General features: G+C 50.5%; 1 protein-coding gene across 1 annotated transcript; it reads right to left on the minus strand.

Annotated features, from left to right (window-relative positions):
* Positions 1–678: 678 nt before the first annotated feature.
* Positions 679–26,849, minus strand: RBP1 (retinol binding protein 1). The gene is given in 5 exon segments (XM_010976784.3): positions 679–923; positions 3,352–3,453; positions 25,915–26,093; positions 26,605–26,798; positions 26,800–26,849. Coding segments are annotated over 5 exon segments (579 nt in total). The 3' UTR covers positions 679–869.
* Positions 26,850–27,027: the final 178 nt, after the last annotated feature.

The following is a 27,027-nucleotide window of genomic DNA, read 5'->3' on the forward strand; positions in this document are numbered from 1 at the left end:
CCCATGGTCTCCCACCTCTTCACTCACCCTTTCTTCCCTGTTTCTTTATGCAAAAGCATTGCTAGCCATCATTTACACTTTAGTGCGAACATGAGGCTGCTTTCCCTCTTCCAGGGGGATTGGCAAGTTATGTCTCATCTATGCAGTAGAGAGGAAGGCTAAATCTATAAATGGGGTGGGGATGGTTTGGGGGCAGTGAGGAATGTGTTTATGACACCTCTGAAATCAAATCCAATTGATCATTGTCTTTGATTAAGGTTCACCTATAAGCTTTGAGCTTAAAATTCTATTTAGTTCCATTTCATTGACAATTTTAGGAGCATCTCCTGTATGCATGTAAGTGCAGTCATGAAGTCACTGTTGGCTGGATCTCATTAACAAGGCTCTAAGTTCCCAGGGTGGAGGGCAACCTGGCCTACTTCTCCGGTACTCACTACACCTTGGCCCTGACCGGACATGTGACATGGTATGAACTTTATACATGGACCATTAAATGGCAGGCCATACATCCCAGACCCAAGCCTGTGACCTGGGGGGAGATCACACAGGTGCAATGTCAGGGCTAAAGCTGCAGGCCTTTGGCTGAATTTCCTCCTTCTGCTCAGGAGAAGTCAGCATCAGAAGCCTTCAGAGAAAATGTGAGCACAGTCGGGTTTTGAAGCTTCTCTGAAACAGACATTGAGGGTAGAAACCACTTTTATTAGGATGGTTTCGTTTGAAGAAAAGGAAAGGATAACGTCAAGAGATAGACTCTGCTAAGAGATGTCAAGTTGGGGGCTGGACCTCTCTGCCCCATGTTGTGCAGAGAGGGGGACCCCGGCCCCCGCGTCCTCGCCACTCATTCCTCAAGACTCAGGTCTGCTCAGGCTTCAGTTCACCTTTTTGAATACTTGCTTGCAGACCACACCCTCCACTCTCATTTCCTGAAACAAAAACAGATTCTTGTCATTGGCCAAAGCAAGGTCACACCTGGGGCTCAGGGCATCCAGGGGCAGGAACCCAGAAAATCCTCCATGATTGCTATTTTTACTTCCAAGAGTTGGTCTGAATTCACCAGTTCCTTGGAGGGTCAAGTGAACTGAATCAGTGGCCCTCAGGTTCTGCTACGCCCTGTAGACAGAGCTGGCCGGGCGACCGATGTGGCTCAGAGCTAACCAACAGGACCCTCTGGTGTCTCCCTCCCCCTGCTACCCTCAAGGAGCCAGAAAGCTTTAAGACTGTCAGGCCTGAGCCCAGGTCAGGGTCTGCATACAGGCTTGGAAGAAATCAGGGCTAGACCCAAGGCTCAACCCGCAAAGGGCTCAGTGGGTCACTGCAGACCAGGGCTGCAAACTAGCGCAGTGGTTCCAAGCTGCAGTTGCCCATTGGTGTTACTTGGGGAGTTTGAAAAATGCCTGGGTCCCGGGCTACATCAGTTACATCAGTATCTCAGAGGGTGGAGTCCTGGAGCTGCTATTATTAAAAGCTCCCAGGTAGACCTAAAACGCAGCTGAGAAAGCCCACGACCTGCCTTCGGGGCCGCCCCTGCTGAGCGCTGCCAGCGGGACCGACAGCTCAGACTCACCACACCTTCTGAGCTTTTTCTTTTCTTGAGGGAGGCTGCAAATCTGAATATTTGTGATCTCCTAATTTTTAAATTGTTGGCTGAAAAATATGGAAGCCCCTGGATGGCCAAATAAAAGAGGCCCCCAGTTTGCAACCTCTGGCGTAGAGCCTCAGAATCCTGGAGCTGAAAGGGCCAAAGGAGCTCACGTAACCTGCCCTCACTGCTCTGCAGCTGAGGAAGTGAAGGCCCAGGAAGGAGGCTGCTTCAGGGTCAGGCACTGCAGCCCCGGCTCTGCATACGCCTAGGCTGCTTCCGAATGTGGAGCCCTTGTGCCTTTTCTTGGCACTCACAGGTCCTGAAGCTTGTGCAGACCCTGACCTCTGCAGAAGCCCTGTGTGGCAGGATGGCATCTTGTAGGCGAGCTGGAGGGAAGGAAGGTACCTGCTGACATGAACCTGGAGAGTCAGAACCAGAACCCAGGTCATCTGGACTGGGCTCCCTTCTCAGAAGGAAGCTCCAAGGAAGCAGAAGGAGTGATGGGGGGGTCTCCTCTCAGAGGGCACGAGTTACTTTAGCCCTAAGTTCTCTATTCTGGATTTGTGTGTGCTCTTCCCACACAGTGGGTGGAGTGCAAGTGGCTTTGACCAGAGGTCTCAGGCTGGAGGACAGGTGAGCGGGGCCCACAGCTGACCTAAGAAAGGCTTCTCCTCCCTGGCCCTTGATTGTTGAGACTGTAAGCGGATAGGGTAGGGGGTCTCCAGAGAAAGAGAACCAGGTGTGGCTTTCTTGACATAAGAGAAGCCATTTGGGGCCTCAGCCATTCTGTGATCTAAGCCTGGCCACCACCCTGGCCCTAGAACAGGCCTCAGTAACTAATGCTCTTAGGGGCAGTGTGGGAAGGCAGGAACCAAGGAAAAGCAGTCAAGAAACAATAGTTCAGTGATAAAACAGAGTCCCAGTCCCGCCTCAGGGGATGAACGTAACAGTCAGATACAGTCTTTGAGTTCTGCAGGAACTAAGGCCCCCACCCAGGTGAGGACGGAATGATGGTACTGACATTTCTGACCCTCTGACTTGGACTCCGTCAACCTTTGCCCCAGTTCTATGCAGAATTCTCCTCTGCTTAAGCCCCTTCATGAATATGCACGTGCCCTTAGCTTAAAAAACTTCTCCAGTTTTGCTCTTAGGGGAGAAAGTGCTTTGGGAAAGACCCCCAGTGTTCTCCTTACTTGCTGCAAGTAATGACCCTTCCTCCTCCCGCTCTTTGGCGTGGCTGTGTCTTTTGGCTCGACACCCATCAAGAGGCGAATCCGGTTTTCGGGGAACAAGATCATGTCTTGAGAAGCTTAGAGAACTCTCCCTGGTTCTGGCTTGCCACAATTAGGTGTGGTGAAAATACATATCATTTGAGAGCAAATCTTCCTTCTGCTGTTTTCTAGCTATGTGGCTTGGATGTGAGCCTCCATGTCCACGTTGCCAAAATAAGAACATGACAGCACCTGGCCCATAGGGCTGCTGAAACCATAGAAAGAGATATGGGATGCCAAAGGGCTTGGCGCCCCATCTCAGGCTTAGCAGACGCACCGTCTCACCTCCTCCCTCTGATTGGACAATGGGTCAGCCTAGACCTTGAAAACATGTTGCTTGGTTTTTAAAGGCATCTTCTCCAGGGCCTTGGAAGAGAAACTTCAGGGCAAAACCAAAGCCCAGCCATAGGGAATTCTTCTAAGGTCCATATGGACCCCAACATGACCAGGGACTCTGGGGACCAGCTTGGCCCACGCCCCCCCACTCCTGGAACCTACCAGGTGCAGTTCATCACCCTCAATCCACTGGGTCCAGCCACGTCCCTCCTTCTCGCCCTTCTGCACACACTCGAGCTTGTCCCCGTCCCAGCTCACCGTGGTCTGACAAGCCAAAAAACACAGTGGTCAGTCTGGAGCCAGCAGATCCTGGGGGCTGGGGGAGGGGCAGCCCCAACCTTGAGGATCTTGGGGGGGGGGGTGCAAGTCAATCTCATTATAGAAAATTTGCAGCCTCATACTTCTTGACCATCACGTGTTCTTATTTAAGCATGCAAATCAGTTTTGAAATTTACAAAAACCTTCATAAATTTCATTTAAATTGGTAATTAGAGAGGAAAAGTCACTGGGGTGGGGCTGTCAGTACAAGGGCAGAGAACAGGGCTGGGAAGGGAGTGGGGGCTTCTGAGGGTTGAGCCCCTCAGATGTGGGGGCGTGTGAGGGTTGCTGGCCTGCATCTTGGTAGTGAGGCAGACTTTTCAGAGTTGCTGAGCCCATCCCCAGACATTCATTCATTCATTTCTTTCATTCATTCACTGTTTCAACCTCTGCAGTCCTGGAATGCTAAAAATATCCCGTGCCTTCCCTCACAGAGCTTTTTACTGCACGGAGAATGACCTTAGATATAAATCACCAACTGTAAGTACAAACAGTAGCTCTTCCAGGCACCTTGTGCCGACTGAATCCTAATGACTGTCCATGTGGAACGTGGGTTAGCATCTCTGTTCTACAGGTCAGGCTAAGCGACTTGCCAAGCTCACCCAGGTGTCAGTGGTGGAGCCAGGTCAGAACACGAATCTGTGGGACTCTAAGTCCCCCTCTCCACTGGACTACACTGCCTCCCTAGGTGCCCAGTGTCACCAGAGTTACGGACAGGAGCTCATGATCTAGACAGGGACCTGAGTGCAGGTGCAGTGGGCATCTCCCATATCTGCAGCTACCCACCTCCCTTCCACATGGGGCAGTTCCATTATGAGCCCTGCCTCCCTCTGTAGTGGTAAGAATGCCATTTGCCCCTTGTTCGCTATGAGACTCTGAGCAAGTTCATCCCTCCTCTGGGCCCCAGTCTCTTTCCTGGGCTTGCTGGTCTCTACCACCCTCTGCTGTTGGGATGAAGCCTGAAATGAGATGGGGGCACAGAGGTGACAGGTGGAGCCAGTGTTCCCCCAGCTTTGCATAGGAATCAATCCACCCTCTGCCCTTGGAGCCTGTTCCCAGAGGGAGAGAGGGCCAGGACGACTTGGGGTGAAGGCGGCTCCTCTCCCTGGCCCAGAGATCACTTGAGGCACATGTCCAGCCCCAAACCAGAGAGAAGACCCCGTCTCTGAGTCCAAGCAGAATGACGTTAATATCTGATGAGGTGTGTCATGGGTAAAGACCACTAATGACCTCACGCCACAAGACAAGATGCCCATTCACTGGGTGCCTTGTCTACGCCAGGCCTGTGAAGGGAAATGCGGACTGAGAGTTCAGATGGTCCTCAACTTCGAGGAGCTCATCAGAACACTTGGCTTCCTCATCAATGGAACTTCTCCTCCTGTATTTATCCAGAACTCTACCTGAGGGCTCCCCACTCAATTAGAGGCCAAGAAAGAATCATTGGTTCTCAGGTACGATGTACACATTTCTACCTCTGCCGGAAATATTAGAGTCAATGAGGACATCCATACCCTTGTCCTGGAAAATGCAAGAAATCTTTGAAAAGAACATAGTAGTGAAAAGAATACCTGTAATTTTGCTTCTACAGAGATAATTATTCTAGCATTTTGGTGTATTTCTGTCCAGTCTTTATATCTATATCTACATTTATATATGTATTTCTTTCTTTCTATCTATCTATCTATCTATCTATCTATCTATCTATCTATCTATCTATCTTACAAGGGGAGGCAGGGCTCATAACGGAACTGCCCCATGTGGAAGGGAGGTGGGTAATTGCAGATATATATAAATATAAATATATATATATATATTTCTGTTTTTAAAAAATCAGGATTGCATCATTTATGGTTTTGTACCCTACTTTCTTCATTTAATAGAAGCAATTTTCCACTTCAACAAATATTCTTCATAAGCATTATTTTAATTGTTACACAATATTTAGGAAATGGCTACAAAATTTGTGGGGCCTAGCACAAAATGAAAATGAGGGCTCCTTTCAAAAAAGATTAGGAATTTTGTTTGTTTGGGGGGGGAAGTAATTAGGTTTATTTATTTATGTATTTATGTATTTATTTATCTAAATGGAGGGACTGAGGATTGAACCCAGGACCTTGTACATGCTAAGCGTGCACTCTACCACTGGGCTATACCCTCCCCCGCAAAAAATGATTAGGAATTTTAAGACAGTGACAGCAGAGCATTAAACCAAGTGAGGGGCCCCTCTGGGTACAGCCCCTGTGGGGCTGCTCTGCTCACAGGCCCATGAAGCGGGTCCCAGTGTTATTTCATTCTACATACACAGCATTACTTAGCCCATTACCTGTTCTCAGATATTTAGGTTACTTCTGTACAACTATAAATAAGACTTCCTTGTATACAGTTTTGAGCACAATGTTTCTTTAGAATAAATTTCCAGAGGAAGAACTGCTGCAGGAAAGAGTGAGCATATTTTTAAAGCTTCTGCTAAGTCTTGCCACCCTGATCTCCAGAAGGCTCACAGCTGCTTGCCTTCCAACATCGGTGCCAGAGAATGAGCATCAGAAATGTTCCTGAGTGGTAAAGCAGGCTTTGCTCCTGGGCTAATGTGTTACCGTTTCCAGATCATTTGACATTTTTAACAAGGACCATTTGGATATAGATAATCAAAAATACCTTACCAAAAGAATGGTGGATGGCACAATTTCAGGCATCATGATAAATCAAGGGATTCAGGGAGTGGAAGGCTCTTTGGATGCAGAGAATACTTTCTTAGAGCCTGACAAATCAGGCCTCTCAAAGAGAAGGGCCCTTCACACAGAAATGCTATGTCAGTTTCCAGAGGAGGCACTTTCTCAGCCCCGAGTGCCTGCTGACTCTGACCCTGGGTAGGTTGGACAGAAAAGAGACTATTCCCATCTGCACTGGATATACAGAAAGGCTGGGCTCAGAGAGGTTAAGTGACTTTCTCAGCATCACCCAGCTAATGAAGAAAAGAATTTCGGCTGGAACATGGGCCTTGCATGGCTGAGTGCCCCCTTGTTTTCCAGCCCAGGGCAGGGCACCCAGCAGAGGTCTGCTAGGTTTTGGGGGCTGTAGAGAAAACATGGATATTGTGCCAGGACTCTGAGCAGCCCCCAGGAGGAACAACCTTCATTTCAGCCTAACCATTGCTGGCTGTGTGTGATGGGAGCCAGAGGTGGGTCCTAAAAGCCCCTGCCCTAATCACCGCAGAGAAGGGCAGACAGAGAAGGACCAGGTGGATACAGCCCAGTGTGGTAGGTGCTAGGGTTATCGGAAGCACAGGGGATGCGGTGCCCAGGGTGGCCCCTCACTCTCATAGGAAACACAGCTAGTTTTTTAAAGTGGGCATTCCAGATGGTGAGAAAGGACAAGCACTATTTACAACAGCCAAGACATGGAAGCAACCTAAATGTCCACTGACAGATGACTGGATAAAGAAGTTGTGGTATATATATATATATACTGTACACACACATGCTGGAATACCACTCAGCCATAAAAAAAGAATAAAACAATGCCACTTGTAGCAACATGGATGGACCTGGAGTTCATCATTCTAAGTGAAGTAAGCCAGACAGAAAAAGACAAGTATCACATACCGCTTATATGTGGAACCTAAAAAAAAGTCACAAATGAACTGATTTACAAAATGGAAACAGATGCACAGACATAGAAAACAAACTTATGATTAACTGGGGGCAAAGGGAGTGGGAAGGGATAGATTGGGAGTTTGAGATTTGCAGATACTGACCGGTATCTATGAAACAAACAAGTTTCTACAGTACAGCACAGGGAACTATATTCAATATCTTGTAGTAACCTATAATGAAAAAGAATATGAAAAGGAATATATGTATGTATATGTATGACTGAAGCTTTGTGCTGTACACCAGCAATTGATACAACATTGTAAACTGACTATACTTCAATAAAAAGGAAAAAAAAAAAAAAGAACAAGCAGGTCAGGGCTAAAGGAGAGGGAGGAACAGGTTGGGGGAAGACAGGGTCACAGAGCCAGACCATAACTGGGCCTGTGGCCTGGAGGCTGTTTTCAACGTCTCCCTACCGTGCCTATACCCTCACACAGTCCCATGGCTCTGATCTGCAGGGTGGAAGCATCACGGAAGGCACGCACAGTGGGCCAGGGAGTCTGCAGGGCTGTGCTCTAAGTTAAAGAGGCAGGGAAACTCAGCTGTCATTTACATGGGCTCCTGGTACCTGCCCCCTCCCACTCTGTAACGATCAGGTTGACCTAGTATATTGCAAAGAACACGCTCCTTAGAGTCAACAGACCCAGGCGCTCTGTCCTGCCTTGTGCGGGATGACCTCAGGCAACAGGATTAACCTCCCTGAGCCTCAGTGTTCTCATCTACAAAAGAGGGATTCAGGGTACCTACTGTGGCCAAGCGTTCCATTGGGGCCCCCAGTGGATCAGATAATGTTCATGCCCTTGTGAAGCCCCCTCCTACATGGGTTCTGGCCTTGGCTGTGTGGCCTGCTTTGACCAATGGGACAGCAGCAAGCACAAACCAGGCAGCACTTTCATAAGCATTTGTTTGCTGGGCTCGTCCTCTCGGGACCCAGCTGCCGTGCGTTTAGAAGTCCAGGCCATCCTACTGGAGAGAAAGGCCACGTGAGAAGCCCCGGAGGAGAGAAAGAGAGGTTACTGCCAGAGAATGGAGGCGCCGCAGCCGGGCCGTCAGCTGAATGCAGCCCCCTCGGAGCCGTGAACACCCAGCCAGCCCACAGTCACGAGAGGAATCGGTTGCTATTTTAATGCGTTGCATTCTGGGCTGGTTTGTTATGCGGCTTTAGGTAACCACAAGGCACACTTCACCAGTTCACGCTGAGGATGAGAGAAAATATACGTGAAAATATACGTGACGCGGAGAGCTGGTGTACGAGGCGCTATTATGATATAATCATGACGTCTAGAGCTTAGATAAGGATGGATTTGCTTGTCCAAGTTGAACAATCACAAAAGCCTTTTTTTTCCCTCCAAGTTGGAGATTTGTGAGGAAGTGATGGCCCTGCTATTCACCAAGGCTAAATATTTCAGAAGCTCCTTCCTTTCCAGGAGCCTTGCATCTGAGACCATGCAGGGGCTGCCTGCTGAGCCGGGCACCCGGGAGCCCTGTGATGTCCGTGTCTCCTAAAATTTAATTAGTCTTTGTTTAAGTAGAAGATCTATTTGGAGACTCCCCACTGACAGCTGTGATGGCTCCGAAAATGTGATTCAGTTCTCTCACTTTGTTACCCTGTGTTCACTTTGCAAGGGGCAGGGATTTTTCTTTTGAAGCTTTGTATCCTGTGGGAATAAAGCAGCAATTTCCCAGAGGATCAGGTTTGTCCTAAGAACAGAAAGGCAGGTGGGGCGTCAGGGAGGAGGACGATCACCTACAAATGAATGAGAGGTAAAAAGGAAAGAAGTAATGCTGGGAGGGGAATGGATAACACGCAATGGTCACTGGTTTTCCTGTGACACAGAACATAGCTTCTGATAACAACCTTTCTTGGAATCCAAGGATGGACGCCTTCTGTGACCTCCCTCTGTGGTGAGCAGCCAGCCACCTTTGCCAGACCAGGGACAAGTCAGGGACAAGGCACAGCTTGTCCTGTGAATGCAGATCTGAAAGGATCTCTAAGAGGTTTCCCAGCCTGGGCACTCACCACTGCTTAATCCATTTAATCAGGGTCTAATGGGAGACTTTCAGGCAAGAGGATGCTCCCCATGCTTTTCCCATGGTATGGGAAGGCAGATGCCCATGGGGAATCAGGTGGACGGTGCAAACCATGGGGATGGGCAGTGCTGCCTCCACCCCCACCATGGGCTCTGGGACTCCACCTCGGAAATGAAGCCCAGACAAACCCAAGGACAAGGGGGAATGTATGGCCACCTTCAGCTCCACTCCTAAGAGTAATTCTCACCACACAGACTGTCTGAATCTGCAGACGAGCAGGAGCCCAGGGCAGCTGGTTTTAAAGCAAGGCTGGTCTAACTTTTCTATTAAAAACTAATAACCTCCAACACTTTGGTCTTGTCAGCAGCTTTCCCAGAAACACATGCACCAAGATGAATGAAGACAGCTTTGCGTCACTCTGACAGGGGACTGTCACTTCAAAAGCCATTATCCTGTTTCCCTGACCACTTAGAAGCTCCGGCTGGCACGGAGGTGACCCAGAAAACTCAGTTCCCACAGGCAGCCTGAGGAAGTTTGGTCCAAGGAAGTCTCGAGGCCCCTCACCCTGGATGAACAACCTACACTGGGAGTGACAGACCATTCCCACCAAATGGACTCGTCTCTTGACTGTGACCCGGCATGAACCACAAAGGGTGGGATTCAACATGGCGGCCAGGAAGTGGTGACATTCCTGAAAGAACCCAAATGCCCACCAAAGCATCCACTCCCACGAGCAGGCTAAGGATTGATGGGTGGTCCCTCTGCACCCACCCACCCGGCTCTGGGAGGGTCTCTGCCCACGGAGCCACCTCCTGGAGGGCTAGGACTGAACCTCATTGTCTCTGTGGTTCTGGAGCCAGGTCACAAGAGAGGAGGCCTTGGCCATGGTAGTTCTGCCCGCCAAGGCCAGAGCCAGCACTGATCCCGGTCTGACTCCAAAGCGTGTGCTCTTTAAATCTGAGGGGAATGTGGCAAAACCAGACAATGACTAGACACTTTCTCTAGGTGATGTGAATCGCTAACAGATACAAATTGGCCTTTTTCTTTCCTCCTGGAGTCTAAGGTTAAAATGTGCTTCACCTCTTGAGGGTTCCTGGGACAATCAGCAGGTTCTCAGCCTCTGGTGCCTGTTTCATTCGTGAGCGGATGAGAAGGGCGGGGAAGGTAACAGAGAACCTGCCAAGTGCCAGGTATGGTGCTGGGAGCTTGCCATTGTGTTTCACTTGAACTTCAGGCTTTGGAACTGATCACAACCAGGCTTAGTTAAGTAACCAGCCCAAGCCACCCTGGCTGAGCCCTGACTTGAACTCTGCTCTTTCTGGCTGAGAAGCCCGCCCCACCTGGGAGGCCAGGCTGGGTGAGCAGAGGGCTTGTTCCTTTTCTGATCTGTTCCCAGGGGGCTGCCAGTGACCTAAAAGCAGCACATTCCGGGGGCAAGTCACGCTGAAAGCAGATTAAAACAAAACTAACAAGGCCTTAAAACATGAACGGGTAACTAGACACAGAAAAGCTGTTACAAGCAACAGCTACAGACCAGTAAGACCACAGCAGGCCTTAGCAGGCACAGGCGACTGTGATTCCAATACCACGAAGAAGCGAAGAGCCAATGCGAACACGATTCTTAGGACAAACAAAATGATAAAATGGTAAGACTAATCTTGACAAGTCATTTTTTAAATTCCTTAAACATTCCAGAAAGCGCCCCCAGGATTCATTTTAAAACAACAAACCGCCAGAGAGCTCAGGGCCCCATGAGGCCAAGGTTCTGGATGGGCAGGAGGGAGTGAGGCTGGAGGAGGTCACAGGGCTGCCGTGGGACTGGGCTCAGTCACTCTAGGGGCCCAGCACCGAGGGTGCCCTGAGGCTGGGCTGGGCCTAGGCTCTGCCGTGGAGCAGCTCAGCCTGGAGGGAAGGCAGATGTGTAAACTGGCATTGATGCCACCCGTGTGCTGTGTGCGTGGATGTGGGATGGGTACCCAACCCAGCCTGGGGGTCAGGGAAGGCTTCCTGCTGGAAGTAATAGCATCACTGTCAACGATCACCAGCACCATCATCACCCTAATAGCACGCACTGAATACTATCTGCTGCACAGGGTATTAAAGCGTGGGTCATATCAAATTGATTCATTAAACCTCCTGGACCAGGTACACTTCTCCCCAGTTAACAGATTTGGAGACTGAGGCTTTAAAGTCACTTAGCCATGAAGTGGGGAGATGAGATTTGACTGTAGGGCCCGTGGTCTTGGTTGCTGGGCCCTGCAGCTGCTGATCTAACCCAACCCTGAATGAGCAGTAGGAGTTTGCAGCGTGGCTCTATGTGAGGAAACAACATTCAGCAAAGGTGGGCTCCACACCTGTCACCAGCCTCGCACAAGAAACAGAGGCAGGTCAGCTGAGGATTCTGCTCCAAGAGTTCATGGACTAATGGAGACGAAGACAAGCAGACAGAAAATTGCAGCAGAACGGCAAGTGCTGGGTCGAGGCAGGTGATGGCAAGTATGGAAGTGGGGAGGCGCCTGCCTCATCAGCCTCTGAAGTGGGGACAGAGGCCATCAGGTTAGGCTTTCTGGAGGAGGTGATGCTGGAATCGACACTGAAAAACATCATGAGAGTGAGGTAAAGAAGTAGAAGTTGGAAGAGAGGAATCAGGGAACCCCAGGCAGAGGGGACACCCTGGACAGACACAGGGAGGTCAGGGGCTGCATCAGTGAGGCTTCTAAATGGGCTTTGGCCAGCTGGCCTCTCTCGGCACGACCCTCCCCGTGGAGTCTGACCTTGTACCACCAACCCCCCAGAATTTACTAGCATCTCTCCTTCCTCACTTCACACCGTTGTGGTTCCAACCAGCCAAACCTGGTGCAATAGAAAACCCGATGCAGGCTTCTCTGGCAGGCGCAGCTGGCTCTGCTCCTAGGGCAAGTGCGCGGAGTCAGCCCAGTATCGGGCCCACCTGCAGCGGGGATGCAGTAAGGGAGGGGCCATCCTCCCAAAGGCGCTCAGAGGGGCTCAGAAGGACAGAGTCCACCAGAGGCCTCATCACCTCCACGGGAGCCTCTGGCCTCTATTTTTTTCATCTTTCAAGGTGAACAGAAACAAACAGTTCCCAGAAGATAAGAGATGGTAGCTGATAACCAGGGAAGAGCGAGCAGGTCAGGCTCTCTTGACCAAGTTTCTTGGGGTCTGGGATCTTTTTATTCACTGCAGGATACCAGCCCCCAGCTTAGAATTTATGGCAGAGAAAATGCACGTTTCCATTTGCTGAATTGACAGAAAGCAGGAATGGCCAAAAACATTCTAGGGGAACTCTTATAATTTTTCAGCAATGAACACTTTTTTTTAAAGACAAAATATCCTAGGCAATGTGGCTGTTTATTCTTTCACAGATTAGCTCCTTATAAACAATTGGAGTGACACTGGCCCCAAGTTTCTGAGGCCTGGAGTGCTTAGTCATTGTGCCCAGGGCCACCTGGCCAGGAAGGCCATGAGTCATGGTTTAAACCCCCTTCTGCTTGACTCTGAACCCACAGCCTGCCCACTGCTCCCACACCAACACCTTGCTGCCATGGACGCTGTCACCGTTGAATAGTAGCTGGCAGGACGTGGGGCTGGCCCCGCCACCAGACAGCAGCTGGCCCGACTGAGCCGGGCATTCAGGAGGCCTTGGATAGAGGCAGGCCTGTGCTCCAAGCCATCCCCACCTTTTTGGAGCTGGGTCGTCATCTGCAAAATGGGACGAATGAGTCCTGCCACAGAACAGAGCCATCAGGAGGGAATGAAACAAGGACCTATTTCAAGGCTTAACTCAGTCAGCAGTGGTTTCCCTCTGCTTCTGGCCTTGCCCTTTGCCCCTGACCCTGATCTCCACTGATGTGGAGAGGCACTCTGCACACATAACTCCATGAGCTCCCCTCTGGATGGCTGAGTGCCCCTCCACACGTCGCCACCGCCAGAATCTGTCTTCTGGAGGACATGGTTTACAAGGTGAATTATGGGCTCATGTTGTTGGAGCAGCTGACTGTAGGCTTCCCTGCATCTAACCCTCACTGCGAAGCCAATATCCCTTTATAATGATGCCCATTTCACAGACAAGTAAAGGCACAGTGAGGCAAAGTGACTTGCTTAGTGGCACCCAGTTTGTAAGGGGCAGAGATGGGATTCCAAAGATGATGGTCTGGCTCCAGAACTGAATGGGTCATGACTCAGCCAGACAGCCAGGCCCTGCCTCAGAGGGAGTTGGGCCATGGACAAGCAAGAGCTTAAAGGAGGGCCAGGAACAGCTGCCCTCAGCCCTTGGAGCTGGGGCTCTCAGCCAGCAAGGAAGCCTCCCCTGCCACAGAGAATGAGATGAAAACCAGACCTCCCTCCCCTGCCCTGACCATTCCATCCCACGGCACCATGACTTCCTTGGGGGACATTACATTTGAGATTCCAAAAGCCTCAGAAAAAAATTAATCCAGAGCTCTGACCCCTTAACATATCAATGATTCCATCTTTCTCTGATAACCACTTAGAGTCAGGTGGCCAGGATCCAAATCCTGGCTCCACCAACTACCTGATCTCAGACAAGTGATGCCTGTTCACCTTTCATTTTCTTCACATATCATCTAGGAAGAACTCTGGCATCTTCATCACAGAATTGTGAGGTTTCAAAGAATTAATGCACAGAATGTGCTCAGAATTCCCAGCACATGGGAAGTATCCCCAACGAACACTAGCTATTTGTCAGTGGCTCTTGCAGTGAGATGGTCAATGCCTGCCACTTCCACTGTCTGAGGTGCTGCTGTTTTTACTGAACACTCATTTGACAAACACACTGGAGTCCACTGCGCCAGGCACTGGAGATACAAAGGTAGTGGGCCCCTCTGTCTAGAATCTCAAATGCACTAAAACAAGCATCACAGGTGCCCTAGGAGCAGCACCCTCAGAGAGGGACAGCGAGGCAAAGGAGAGGACGAGGGTGGGTAGGGAGACAGGAGAAGGTTGAGGGAGCAGTTAAGCCTGGGCTGGTCTTGACCAGTGGGTAATTATCCTCCCAGAGAGAGGAGGCAGGGGGCTTATCTATCCCAGGGAAGTGAGCAGAGACACAAAAGAGGATGGCAAGTACAATAGCCGAGACATGGAAGTAACCTAAACGTCCACTGACAGACGACTGGATAAAGAAGATGGAATACTACTCAGCCATAAAAGAATGAAATAGTACCATTTGCAGCATTACGGACGGACCTAGAGATGATCATACTAAGTGAGTCAGACAGAGAAAGGCACATGTCATATGATATCACTTATATGTGCAATCTAAAAAAATGACACGAGTGAACTTATTTACAAAAGAAACAGACTCCCAGACATAGGAAGCAAAATTATGGTTACCAAAGGGGAAAGGGTGGGGAGGGATAAATTAGGAGTTTGGGATTAGCAGATATAAACTATTACATACAAAATAGACAAACAATAAGGTCCTACTGTATAACACAGGGAACTATATTCAATAGCGTGTAACAGCCTATAATGAAAATATGAAAAAGAATATACATGTGTATAACTGAATCACAATGCTGTACACCAGAAACTTAATACAACACTGTAAATCAATTCTACTTCAATTTAAAAAAAAGAGACTGGCAAGTGAAGCCACCTGCAGATGGTGGGATGGGGTCAAGTGTAAGGTGTGAGGGAAGGGAAGGGGCTGGAGAGGCAGGTGCTGTCATGTCCTGAGGTCCTGAATGCCGTCTGGCCTTTGCCTGCCAGCCCTGGGATCCTCTAGGGGTTCTGAGCTGGTGAGAAGCATGATCAGTACCCCTTTTAGAATGTGAAGGATAGTGGAACGGAGATCAATGTGAAGATACTGGAGTGATTAAATGAAATACTCCATGGAAAGCACCGAGCCTGGCACACAGTAAGCACAAGAGATGTTTATTATTATTACAGGCAAGAGATATTCAGAAGATGGGGAAAGAAGAGAGAGAGACTAAAAAGCAGCATCTATGGAACTTGTGCACTGATTGCCCGTAAATGCTTTCCATTTATCTTCACAGTGATCATCTTCGTGGCTACGTAGCGGTCTATGGAATTAAAAAGCCATAGTCATTCTAACCGCCTGTGGTTATGGGGCACTCAGGGACACTGGCAGGAGGCAGCTCGTTCTGTAAACCACACAAAGTCCGGAGTCAGAGAGGTCTGAGGTTGAATCAGATCTGAACTGTGATTAACCAGGAGTGTGACCCTGGCAGGACCTCGGGTCCCTGTCTGTACGACGGGAGAGTAGCCCCTCCGCTCCAGGATTGTTGGAAGATTGAATACATAACATACGTAATACATGTGAAGTACCTGGGTGGGGCCTGCCACCTCACAGCCCTCTGGGGGTGGCCATGCTTATGTGGGTTGCAGAATATTATTACCACACAGCAACAATGAACACTTTTGTACAAATAGATACAGCTTTTTATCTTTTGAACGATTTTCCTGGAATATAATCCCATAAGCGGGATCTCTGAGTCAAAGAGTAAGATGATTTTTCTGACTCATTGCACATTGTCAGACGGGGTTTTTCCCCCTCATTTTCTGAGGGCAGGGCCAGTTCTGTTGTAAGCCTGGCAAAGATGGGTTTTGCAGTCTGGGTTCTCCTCCAGCCCTGACTTCATTCTCTTCATGCCCATCCTGGTTCTTTTGGGTTTTTTTTGTTTGTTTTAATTGAAGTACGGTCAGTTTACAATGTTGCATCAGTTTCTGGTGTACAGCATAATGTTTCAGTCCTACATATACACAGATCTATTCGTTTTCATATTTTCACTGTAGGTTACTATAAGATATTAAATATAGTTCTCTGTGCTATACAGAAGAAACATGTATTTATTTTATATATAGTACTTATTTAATATATATTTTTAAAGTGTATTTAATTTTTAAAAGTTTTGTCCAACTATTTTTTTAACATTTTTAAAATTTCTTTTTTTTTGTTTTGAGGAGGAGGTAATTAGATTTACTTCTTTATTTTTTTAATGGAGGGACTGGGAATTGAACCCTGGACCTGGTACATGCTAAGCACGCACTCTACCATTGAGCTTTGCACTGCTACCTCATCTTCTTTATAGTTTCCCCCTAGAGAACTCCTATGCTGTCCTTGGATCCTTAGGTCAGGAGAGAAAGACGAGAGGAAGGAAGAAAGGGGGGAGGGAGGGAGGAAGGACTAATTATTGTTCTTGTCTAAAGACAGCTAGCCCTCTGCATATTAGAGGAGAAATCTTTGGATATTTAACCAAAATAAATGTGCTGTAATGGTGGAGCTTCAGACAAGGGGTGTGTGTATGTGTGTTTCCACGCACATGCGCTCCAGCACAACTCAATTTATACATTAGAGTCGGCCACAAAATTGCTCCCCAGGAAGGAAGCTATTGTGACTCAAGCACCGTCCATGCTCTCAGAGGAGTTTTCAGTCAACTCCAAGCCAAATATGAACAAATCCTGAGCACATGTGACATGTGGGCAGTAGGACCTGGGCTGCAGGCTCTGGTTTCCTGGGGAGACCTCCTTGGAGAAAGGGGACCCTAAGGGCAGTCACATTTGCAGCGTCTGGGTGCGTGGAGGAGAGCGCTGGGGTGGGGGTGGGGGTTCCTGCTTCCAGGCCCTGTGCTGCCAGGGTTCGCTGGGAGGGCCTGGGAGTCCTTAGAGACTGGGATGGTAAACCAGCAGAAAGGAGGCTCCCACGCTGAGCACACATGCGGAAAGTGGTTTCAGCTGCTGTTCAGACCCGTCTACCTGGGGCTTTGGGAGGTGGGTGCAGTGCTGAAGGTGAAGTCCTGGACCACTCCCAACCCACCCAGGCCATCCTTTCCCCCTTCAAGCCCACACGCCAGCTTCCCATGCAGGGCCAGGGAGGTGGCGTTCCCGCCCTGCCTGCAGAGGCCCAGCTCCAGGCACCGCCGCCCCCTCCCACCCCCACAGAGTCCTTGTAGGCTCTGCCGAGACTCAAGGTTAGTCAGAAATAAGAGCCGGGGGGCAGGGTATAGCTCAAGTGGCAGAATGTGTGCTTAGCACGCACCAGGTCCTGGGTTCAATCCCCAGCTCCTGCTCTAACAATAAATAAATAAATCTAATTACCTCCCCACCAAAAAAATCAAAAAGAAAAAAGAAATTAGAGCTCAGCCCTGGCAGATCCTCGCGGTGTAGCCAGAGCATGATGTTCTAGCTCCCGCTGTGAACTCCCTACACGCCAGGCACTGTGGTAACAGCTCAGCAAGCGCACAGCACATGGAACTTTCCTAAAGTATCTTCCGCTCTACATGCTCTTCTAGGACCTTGCCATGTCCCCATTGAGAAGTGGAGTCCACATCCACGTCCCCGTCCCTGGGAAGGTTGGGGGGGCGGTCTTTGTGCCTGCTTCAACCCACAAAGTATGGCAAAACTCTTGCTAAGGACTTCAGAGGCTAAGTAGGTGACGAGAACGCCGTGCGTGTCTGCCTTGTCCTCTTCGCCCTCTCGTTCTCAGAACCCAGCTGCCGTGTTGCGGGGAAGCTCAGGCAGCCAGCAGAGTGAGCATGAGTGAGCCATTGGGAAGTGGGCCCTCCAGCGCCCCCGGTTGTGCTGTGCGACAGCCCCTTGGAGCCCTGCCCAAACAGCACATTCATGAAGAAAATGAACAACTGTTATTGTTGTGGAGTTTGCGAGCCCTAAGTTTTGGAGTGGTTTGTCACATAGCAATACAAATTTGAAATAATTCATCACCACATTTAATTTTCATAGCAATCCCATCAGTGGTACCACCCCCAGCTCCTTTTGACAAATGAGGAGACTGAGGCCCAGAGGGGTAGAGTGCCTTCCCCAGGAAACACAGCTGGAGGGTGGACCCAAGATTCAAATCCAGGTACATCTCAAAGCCAAAGCTCGCAGTTGCTCTGCTGCACCCCACAGATGTCCAGCTCACACACTGCTGCTATCACACGGATCCTCAGGTGCAGACCATCGTGGGCTGCTGCAAGGTTGGCGTCCCTGGGCAGACTCCACCTGCAGAGACTGGACTGCATCTCTCCAATCTCATTCAATCCCCATACCTGGGCACTCTCAGCTCCAGCATAGGCTTCCTACACTGAATCATCACAAGAACATCTCAGGAACCTGGGAATGGCCCAGTCCACGTCCTCAGTGCTCTTTCCTAGCAGTTACCATGGTCTAGCACAAGCACGGCCTTGGAACCAGCAGCATCAGCACCTGCCAGGAACTTGTTAGAAACACAGGGTCTGGGTCCTTACTCCAGACCTTCTGAGTCAGAAACTCTGGAAGTAGGCAAGTTCAAGTTCAAGAACTACTGCTCTAACTACTTCTGTGGTTCTTAACCTACGATCTGTGGACTCTGAATGTCATAGGATGTTTTTAGATGCATGTGACAGGAAGCCAGATCAAAGAGCTCAAGGGGAAAGAAAGGGGCTACTGGCTGGTTCAAGGACACATGAAAAGTCTCGGAATGGCGGTAGTGTCAGGAGTTCCAGCAACTCTCCAATGATGTAGCTTCCCCTCTCCCTGTCTGTCTGTCTGTCCCTCATTTCTACTTCTCTACTGGCCTCATCTTAGTTTTCCCTTCTGTTGGATTTCCTCATGCAGCCATGGAGGGGGACATGGAAACTTATATCATACAAGTTTCTCAACCTTAGAGGGAACAGAACCCATCTCTCTCCCAGGGTCCCCGAATTAAACTGCAAGAAACGTTATGACTGGCCCAGTGCGAGTCACATGCACAGTTGTGTGACAGGCCATGGGACGCTGTCATCACCCAGGTTTAAGGTGCTCATCCCCAGAGAGACAAGGTACTGGGATCTGCAGCTCCACCAGAACCCACAAGGTAAGTAGGGGTAATTCCCACCCAAAAAAGGAGGTGCTTCTTTGGGTGGATGGGGAAGCAACATCGGGTAGAAAAACAAACAACTGTAACTCCCCCAGTAAACACCTGGCCATCACAGGCGAGGAGGCTTTGCTCCCAGACTAGGGTATCAGAAGGCCTTTGCTCCCTTGTTGCACACAGTACTGTGGCCTCACAAGGCACTGTCTCCTGTGCTGCTGCCATGGCAACAGAATCTGCTGTGAGACAGGTGAGGCAGCTGTCATGATGCCCATTTTGCAGACGTGAAAACAGAGACAGTGTGCTCCGTCATTTAAGGTCACTGTCACTTAGGTAGTAGAGGAGGATTCCCAACCAGATGTCTGACTCTAACACCAGCACTCCTTCTCCACACTCTTAAGCCTGGTCAGTTTTGTCTGTGCTGAATTCCAGCTTGTGATGAGGCTTGAAATAAGGAAAGGAGGTGCTGGCCCTCAGCAGAGCTCCATGGGAGAACTTGTAATAGACAGCTTTACAAACAGACTAGTTAGAATCCTTCCTCTGCCACCAGCTGGCTGGGTGACCTTGGGCTAAAAAAGATTTCTCACCTTAGAGCCTCAGATTCCCATCTGTGAAATGGGCATAATGGTACTTACAGAACAGTATTTGTTGTCGGGACCAAAAGAGAAAAAGTGCTCAAATCACTTGGGGCAGGCATGGCACTCAGCAAGGACTTAGTACATATAATTTTCCTTTGTTCTCGCCTAACAAAAAACAAAACCTAACAAACAAGTGTGACTCTTGAAAGCTACTTTGTGAATGTTATTTGGGTTGCTCTAATTCTTCTTTTTTTTTAATCCTCAAAAGCATGCTGCTGACACTGATTTCAAAGGTCGGAGAACTTTAGCTAAGACATGAAAGAGACTCCGTGTTTCCTTCCCAGAAGGGACCCAGCCAAATGCTGGGGGCCTGATCTGGGTACGGGCGGCTCTCTGAAGGCTCCCAAATCCAAAGGCATTCACAGCTCCGCAGCCCAGGGAGTTAATGCTGCCATTGACATTGTGGTCTTTTTAAAAATAAGAACCCCCCCCCCCCAAAATCTCTTTACTCAATCAAGAATAGGATCAGAAAGCTGGCAAGAATTTAAACCAAAGCATTAACAACAGTTTGGTAGATTTCATGTATTATCATATATACTTAGGTGAATGGATGGATGGATGAAAGGAGGTAGGTCAGGAAGGGAAGGGAAGGACACACAGATGGTTAAAAAAGAAAGAATTCAGAAAATCGATAAGCGCTAATATGGAAAGATGACTAAGGAGTATCACTGAGTGAGGAAACAAAGTGCAAAGGAATAGATTTCCTTCCTTCCTTCCTTCCTTCTTTCCTCCCTCGCTCCTTTCCTTCCTTTCTTTTCTCCTTCCCTCCCTCTCACTCTTTTTGGTCTTCAGCTAGCCGTATCGTATTGACCAATTACCTGATGAACAGCTGCACAGCTAGATGGCGTCTATACTCGAGGAAGCTTTCCGGACAGACCCACCAGAAACAGTCCCACTGATAACCTCTGGGGAGTGGGAACGAGGCCAAGGGGGGGAAGGGGTCTTTTCCTTTTCAGTCCACTTTCTCCTGTGCCATTTGAATTTCCTTTTACAATAAAAACAAAGAAAGCATCAGAGGGCCAGGGCTGGAAGCGGAAGGCAGACTCTGCGGAAGGGGTCATCCTGAGTTCAAGGCTGGATAGAAGGCGAAGGCGAGGCCTCAGCCTGGGAGGAGGTGCCGGCTCCTGAGCGAACAAAGCTGCCTCCTCCAGGGAAAAGCTGACCGGGTATTCACGGCGGGATGACAAATGGCCCTTCTGCCACCACCACACAGAGCCGGGCTCCCGGCTGGGATTCCTGTTGGATCATTATCATTCCTCATGCCGGAGGACTCCCTGGCCCAGGCGTGGGGAACGCTATTTGAAGTTAAGGAGTACCTCCCTTTCTGAAGGTCTCCCACCCTGCCAAAGCCTACATCTGCTAGATTCAACAAATAATACTGGTTTCAAACTGGGCCTGGGATTTCTTTCTAAGGGATAAAGGCGTGCATGAAGCCGTGAAGAAAAACTGAGCCCAGTCTTTGTACATTTCTACCAAAACGACAGCCCCGGGTGGGTGTGGTCATGTAAAGCTCTGAAAAGAAAAGACTGGAAATGTGAGCTGAGTGATACCGGGGCCACACAGATCTGGTCCCTCCTCCTCCTTCAGCCTGGGCAAGACCACAGCCATTCCAGGTGGTTCTGGGCATGGAGTTCAGTGTCCACAGAGGTCTGATGATGGGCTAAGCGAGCCAGTTGGCACGTGGCCCTCTACCCTGAGTTTACTACCTTCCACTTTTTATAGAGACGCAGGTACAGAGAGATGTTTCTTTTCTCCAAAGTGGTGGTTCTCAAGGTTCAGTTGCACCAGAACCGCTTGGTGGGCTTATTGCAACCCAGGTTGCTGGCCCCACCCCCAGAGCTTCTGAGTCAGGAGGCCAGGGGGTCTGGCTGGAGAATCTGTTTCTAAGTTCTTACACTGCGGCTGCAGCCGGTCTCAGCTTCTCCGCGAACCACTGCTCTAAGGGACCCACAGTGCAAACAATGGTTGCTTGATCCTCAGCTCCAGGTCACAGGGCAAGGTGAGGACTGGGGTTAAGTGGGGAACGTCCCATCTAAAGGGAGCAACTGCGACAGCGTCCCAGAGATCTACCCGATGCTGGAATAAAAGGGCGCGTTCAGCGGTCTCGATTTTGTTGGGGGAAGAACAGCCAGATAGATGGATTTTTCAGTGAAATCTTATCATCTTTGACAATCATTGGCAAATGGCTCTGACATTTTTCCAACATTGTGCAAGCCAAACAAAACACATCTGCAGGCCGGATTTCATCCTCCAGCTGCTGTTCCAGAACACGACCATGGTTCCCATGGAAAGAGGCAGGAGCAGAGCCCTCTGAACCCTCAAGGCCCTTTGGGGAGGATGTCAGCCTGACCATGCCTCTCCTGGAAGGCTCCCTGGGGCCCATGGGGTGACATCTAGGCTCCCCGCTGGTTGCTCAGGGCTCCTCTCTTCCCCAGCCACACCCTGCACTCCACCCCATAAAGTCTTGCAGACTGCCCTATTCTCACCTCTGGAACCCCTCCCCATCTGGGCCTTTTCTGACCTCCGGGCCTTTGTGCACGTGGTTCCCTCTCCTGGAATGCTTGTTCCTCTCCTCATCTGCCCTAATTCTCACTGGTCCTTCTAGGACCCCCTCAGTTGTCTTCTCTTCCTGGGCACATCCCCTGCCCCCTCTCCCCCAGCCCTGTTCTCCCAGCTGTGCTTCCATCACTACACTGAGTTATAAGATGGGTCTGTCTCCTCCACTGGCCTGAGTGCTCCAGGAGGCCTTGCTGCCTCTGTGTCTCCAGGCTGAGCCCAGGGGGACTCAGGTTGTGGGACAGGTTGGAAATAGCATCACCAAGTGCTCTTCTCTTGGCCTTGGCCATCCTCTCGTCCCCTTTCTGTTTGCCTGGCTACTTCCTGCCCATCCCTGAGGCCACGGCTGAGACTTTACTTCCGGTGGAAACCTTCCCTGACCGCCCAGATGTAGGAGGGCTCCTTCTCTGCCTGTCCATCCCCCGCCAGCACACCATCCCAGTATCATTGGCTGCTCTGTTTTGCCGTCCCCACTGCCCTGAATTCCACAAGGGAAGGAATATTGTGTGATTCATCTCAGTAACACAAGGGCTGCAAAGACAGAGTAAGCACCATAAAATGCTTGTATGACCAAGAAAGAAATGAACAGAACAGATGAAAAATGAGATCCTTGTAATATGCTGGGAAGAAAGTGTTAGAATGAGGCCAACCTGATGCTGAGAACTGGCCTCCTCCGGCCGCTGCCCCTGGCTGGTGTGTGCAGAGTGCGAGGAGTAGAAGGGGTGGTGGTGCCTTATCTTTGGCAACGACCTTGCCCAGGACCGCCGGGGGCCCTAGAGACCCCGGCCAGTGTGGCCTCTTGCAGGCAGCTCCCCTCCACTGACAAGCACCAGACTGGACTGTTGCTATTGTTCTGTTATCCTACCCCCGCCCAGCCATACTCTTCCCTGTAGTCCCCCATCCAGCTGGGCAGCTGATGAGGCTTCTCGACAGCTCAGGGGCCAAGGAAAGGCCGGAGCAGAGGGGTCGTCCATTCCCCACCACCCTCCCAAAGCAACAGCCAGGTGAGTGCGTGCTGTCCGCTTGGGAGGGGCTGCTGGGAGTCCTAGGGCAGCCAGGGTGGCCATGAGTTCTCGTCCAATGTCATCTAGCTCGCCCAGCTGCTGGGTTCCCCCATCTGTTCACCTACCACTGTCCTAATGCGGTAGGCACGGTGCAGTGGTTAACAGCTGGGACTCCGGAGCAGACAGACCACATTCAAACCCTCCCCTGCCACTTCCTTAACCCCTCAAGGTCACATAACAAGAAATCCTGCTTGAGTTTTCTTATCTGTAAAATGGGGTTAAAAAGGAGTGTTGTGAAGATTCAGTGAGTTAAAATGTGAACAGTCTGTGTGCATAGTAAGCGAGGTGCAGGCAGACCTGGCTTTACTGCGCTTTGCGGGTATTGTGTTTTTTACAAATTGAAGTTTTGTGGCCACCCTGCTTAAGCAAGTTTATTGGAGCCATTTTTCCAACAGCATGTGCTCACTTCGGGCCTTTGTGTCACAGTTTGGTAATTCTTGCAGTATTTCAAGCTTTTTCATTATCATTATATTTGTTATGGCGATCTGTGATCAGTGAACTTTGAGGGTCCTACTGCAAAAAGATTACGACTCGCCAAAGGCTCAGATGTTGGTTAGCATTTTTTTGCTCTTTTAGTTTTTTAAATTATTATTATCTCTTCTTTTTTTCTTTTTCTTTTTCTTTAATGGCGGTCCTGGGGATTGAACCCAGGACCTTGTGCATGCTAAGCACTCGCTGTACCACCGAGCTGTACCCTCCCACCTCTAAAGTAGTTTTTAATTCAAGGATATCTGCTGGTTTTCATACATAATGCTGTTGCATACTTAACAGACCATAATATAGTGTAAACATAAGTTTGATGAGCACTGGGAAACAGAAAACTTCGTGTGCCTTACTTTCTTGTGATGTTCGTTCTATTGCAGTGGTCTGAGGCCGAACCTGCAAAATGTCCAAGGTCTACCTGCATTGGCTAGTGTTACTACATGATCAGTGTTTCCCGTATTAGTGGATGAGCGACAGAATGAAAGAGCAAAGATAATTAGCCAAGTAAGTACAAGCCAGAACATTCCAGAGGTTGCAGTGACCCAAAGTAAACAGAGATGTTTGCTGTGCCCTGTAAGTGCCTCAAGAGTGGGAGGACAAGGACTGTTCTTACAACGCAGTTCCAGGCAGCGAGCCTGGGACCAGACCTTGGGCCGTAGTCCCACAGGCAGGGACCCTCCTCACTAAGGCAGACCCTATTTGAAGGGCTCCTTTCCCACCATGAGCCTCTCAGAGGATTGAGGCCTCAGCTTTTAAAGGCACAACCTGACATTTTTGTGTAACAGTGTTTTCTCTCATTCATGGCCTCTCCCAGGATCCCCCCTGCTGGCTACTCCTCTTCCACCATCATTTCACCGGCAGACTCAGACAATAACTCCTGGTCTCTATCAGATGGATCAACAAGGAGGTGATGAGGGGCAGAGGGCGGGGTGGGGAGTGAGTCACCCAGGCCTCGGGTTCCTTACTCCCAGACACGGGCACTCCTTCAACCACAGTCCTAACAAACCCCAGCCATCTGGTTTCTGCAAAGGCTACCAGAGGAATCTGGCCCAGAGCAGGAGTGTGGGCCTCAAAGTCTGGTCTCTGGCAAGTCTCTTAGCCTCTGGGAGCCTCAATCATTGCAAAATATCAGCTTACTAATCCTTCCCTCACTGGGATGAGCTGGAGAATAGCTGGCACAGTGCGGGGCATGGAGCAGACCCTCAGTCAATGGTGGGAGGGGGAGAGGCGGGGGGAGAACTTCATCAGTAAGCAGGCTGGCTCCCTGGGGGTGGGCCTGAGCTAGCTCTGGACCCAAGACTGTGAAAGGGAGACCAGGAGCACCCTGACCTGCCGGCGACCCGAGAATGTTGCTAGAGGCCTGGGGCTGAACTTCCGGAGGCTGGAAGCTACAGTGGCAGCTCTAATTGGGGTCTCCGGGCCACCAGCTTCCCACCTTGGGAGCAGCCGGCTCACTCCCCTTCCCCATTGCAGCTTCCTCTGGCCTGGGCTGCAGTGGCACTGACCTACAGCGTAGGTGTTGGCTGCAATGTTCAAGGGAAGCCCAGGGGGCAGTGGAGGATAGGATGGGGAAGGGGATGGCCAGGAGCCAAACCCCAGTTTGAGGATGGGGAGGGGCAGGTCAGAAGGCAGAGATCACTGGCAGTGGCCCTTGCTTCCTGGAGTGGCTTCATGCTAGGTCATGTAGGAAGTTTACACTTCAAAAGGGCTCCCTGCGTTTCTTCTTGCTTTTCCCCCTTCTCTCCTCCCTCCCCCCAGCCTACAGTACAGCCAGAGAACAGAGTCAACACATTTGCCTGGAATTCCAGCCCAGACCTCCCGGAGCTGTGCTACTCTGGGCAGTTGCTTTATCTCTTTGAGTCTGTAAAATGGGAGTCCTCTCAAGGTTGTTGTTAGGCTCAGATGATGTCTAGTGTATAAAGCACCAGGCTCAGTGCCGGGAGGCAGCAGAGACTCAACAAACCACAGCTTTCATAACTTCCCATCCAGTTTGGATGCCTGATGAGTCAGGTGCCGCCTACATTGCGGGCTGGGAATGTGAAGACCTTCCATCCCTGAGAACACCAGGGCCCTGTTTCCCTCTCAGATGAACTAGCCCCGCCTTTGGTCAGGAACCCTGGGCAGGAGATGCCCACGTGTACGCAAACCCTCACCATGCACTTGCGGTCGTCTATGCCCGTCAAATCCTCCTCGAACTCCTTCCCAACCTCGAAGTCCATGATGTAGTTCCTGAAAGTGCTCAGCGTGCGGATAATCATGTGGTCGCCGTCCTGCACAATCTCTTTGTCTGGCTTCAGCAAGTTGGCGATTTTGCGCAAGGCCACATTGACATCTGCAGGGAGTGCCAGGACAGAGAGGGACGGAGAGTTGCCAGAAAAGTCAGAGGACCGTTGAAAAGATAAGGGAGCTCCAGGAACCCGATCCCCGCCCCCTCAAGACCACTGAGGTTCCCTGTTCACGTAGCGCGGTCTCTGCGTGCAGCTGGTCTGTGCCTTTTTTCTTTTTCTTCTTTCCTTTTCTTTCTCTCCCTCCTTTTTTTTTTTTTTAACAACAAAGTTTTCTGCCCATGTGCTAACTCTTTCAGAACAAAAAGTAGCAAACCATGCCCAGCTTTCCTAATGAACTATCCACATCGAAAGCCAACTATCAGACACTGGCCACCAGTGAACCCTAACAACTCCCGTCCTCCAGTTCGCAGCCCGCTGGTCCCCTGGAGCGGTGGCCGTGGCTGCCCTTTCCCGGCGGAGGCGGGCGGGCGGCAAGCCCGAGAGGGCGCCGGGACCCCCACCCCCAGCAGCCCGGCCGGGCGCCCGGGGCCCAGTGCGCCGGCCGGCAGCGCTTACCCAGCGCGCGCAGGTACTCCTCGAAATTCTCGTTAGCCAGCATCTTCCAGTACCCGGTGAAGTCGACCGGCATTTCGGGGGACGGCAGGGGCCGGACGGGGGACCGAACGGGCGGGAGCAGCTCTGGGCTGGCGGTGCGATCCGGGTGGTGGGCGGCCCGGAACTGTGCGCCCTTCGGGGGCAGGGGGCTGGGGGGCGGCGACAGCTGGATTCCAGGCGCTCACAAAGCCGGCAGGAGGATCCATTGTAGCCATCGCTCCTCCCCACTCAGCGGGGCGGGGGTGGGGGCGGGGATGTCGAAGGGCCAGGTTGTCCCGGGCCCGACACCGCCTGGTTCAGACTTTCAGTTTGCTCCCCTACGAAGGAAGATGAGATGGGGGGTTGGGGTGCGGTTTGCTTTATCGGTTCCAACTCTTCGGTTCC

This window comes from Camelus dromedarius, chromosome 2, assembly GCF_036321535.1.
Source record: "Camelus dromedarius isolate mCamDro1 chromosome 2, mCamDro1.pat, whole genome shotgun sequence".
In the NCBI taxonomy this organism is placed as follows: Eukaryota; Metazoa; Chordata; class Mammalia; order Artiodactyla; family Camelidae; genus Camelus; species Camelus dromedarius.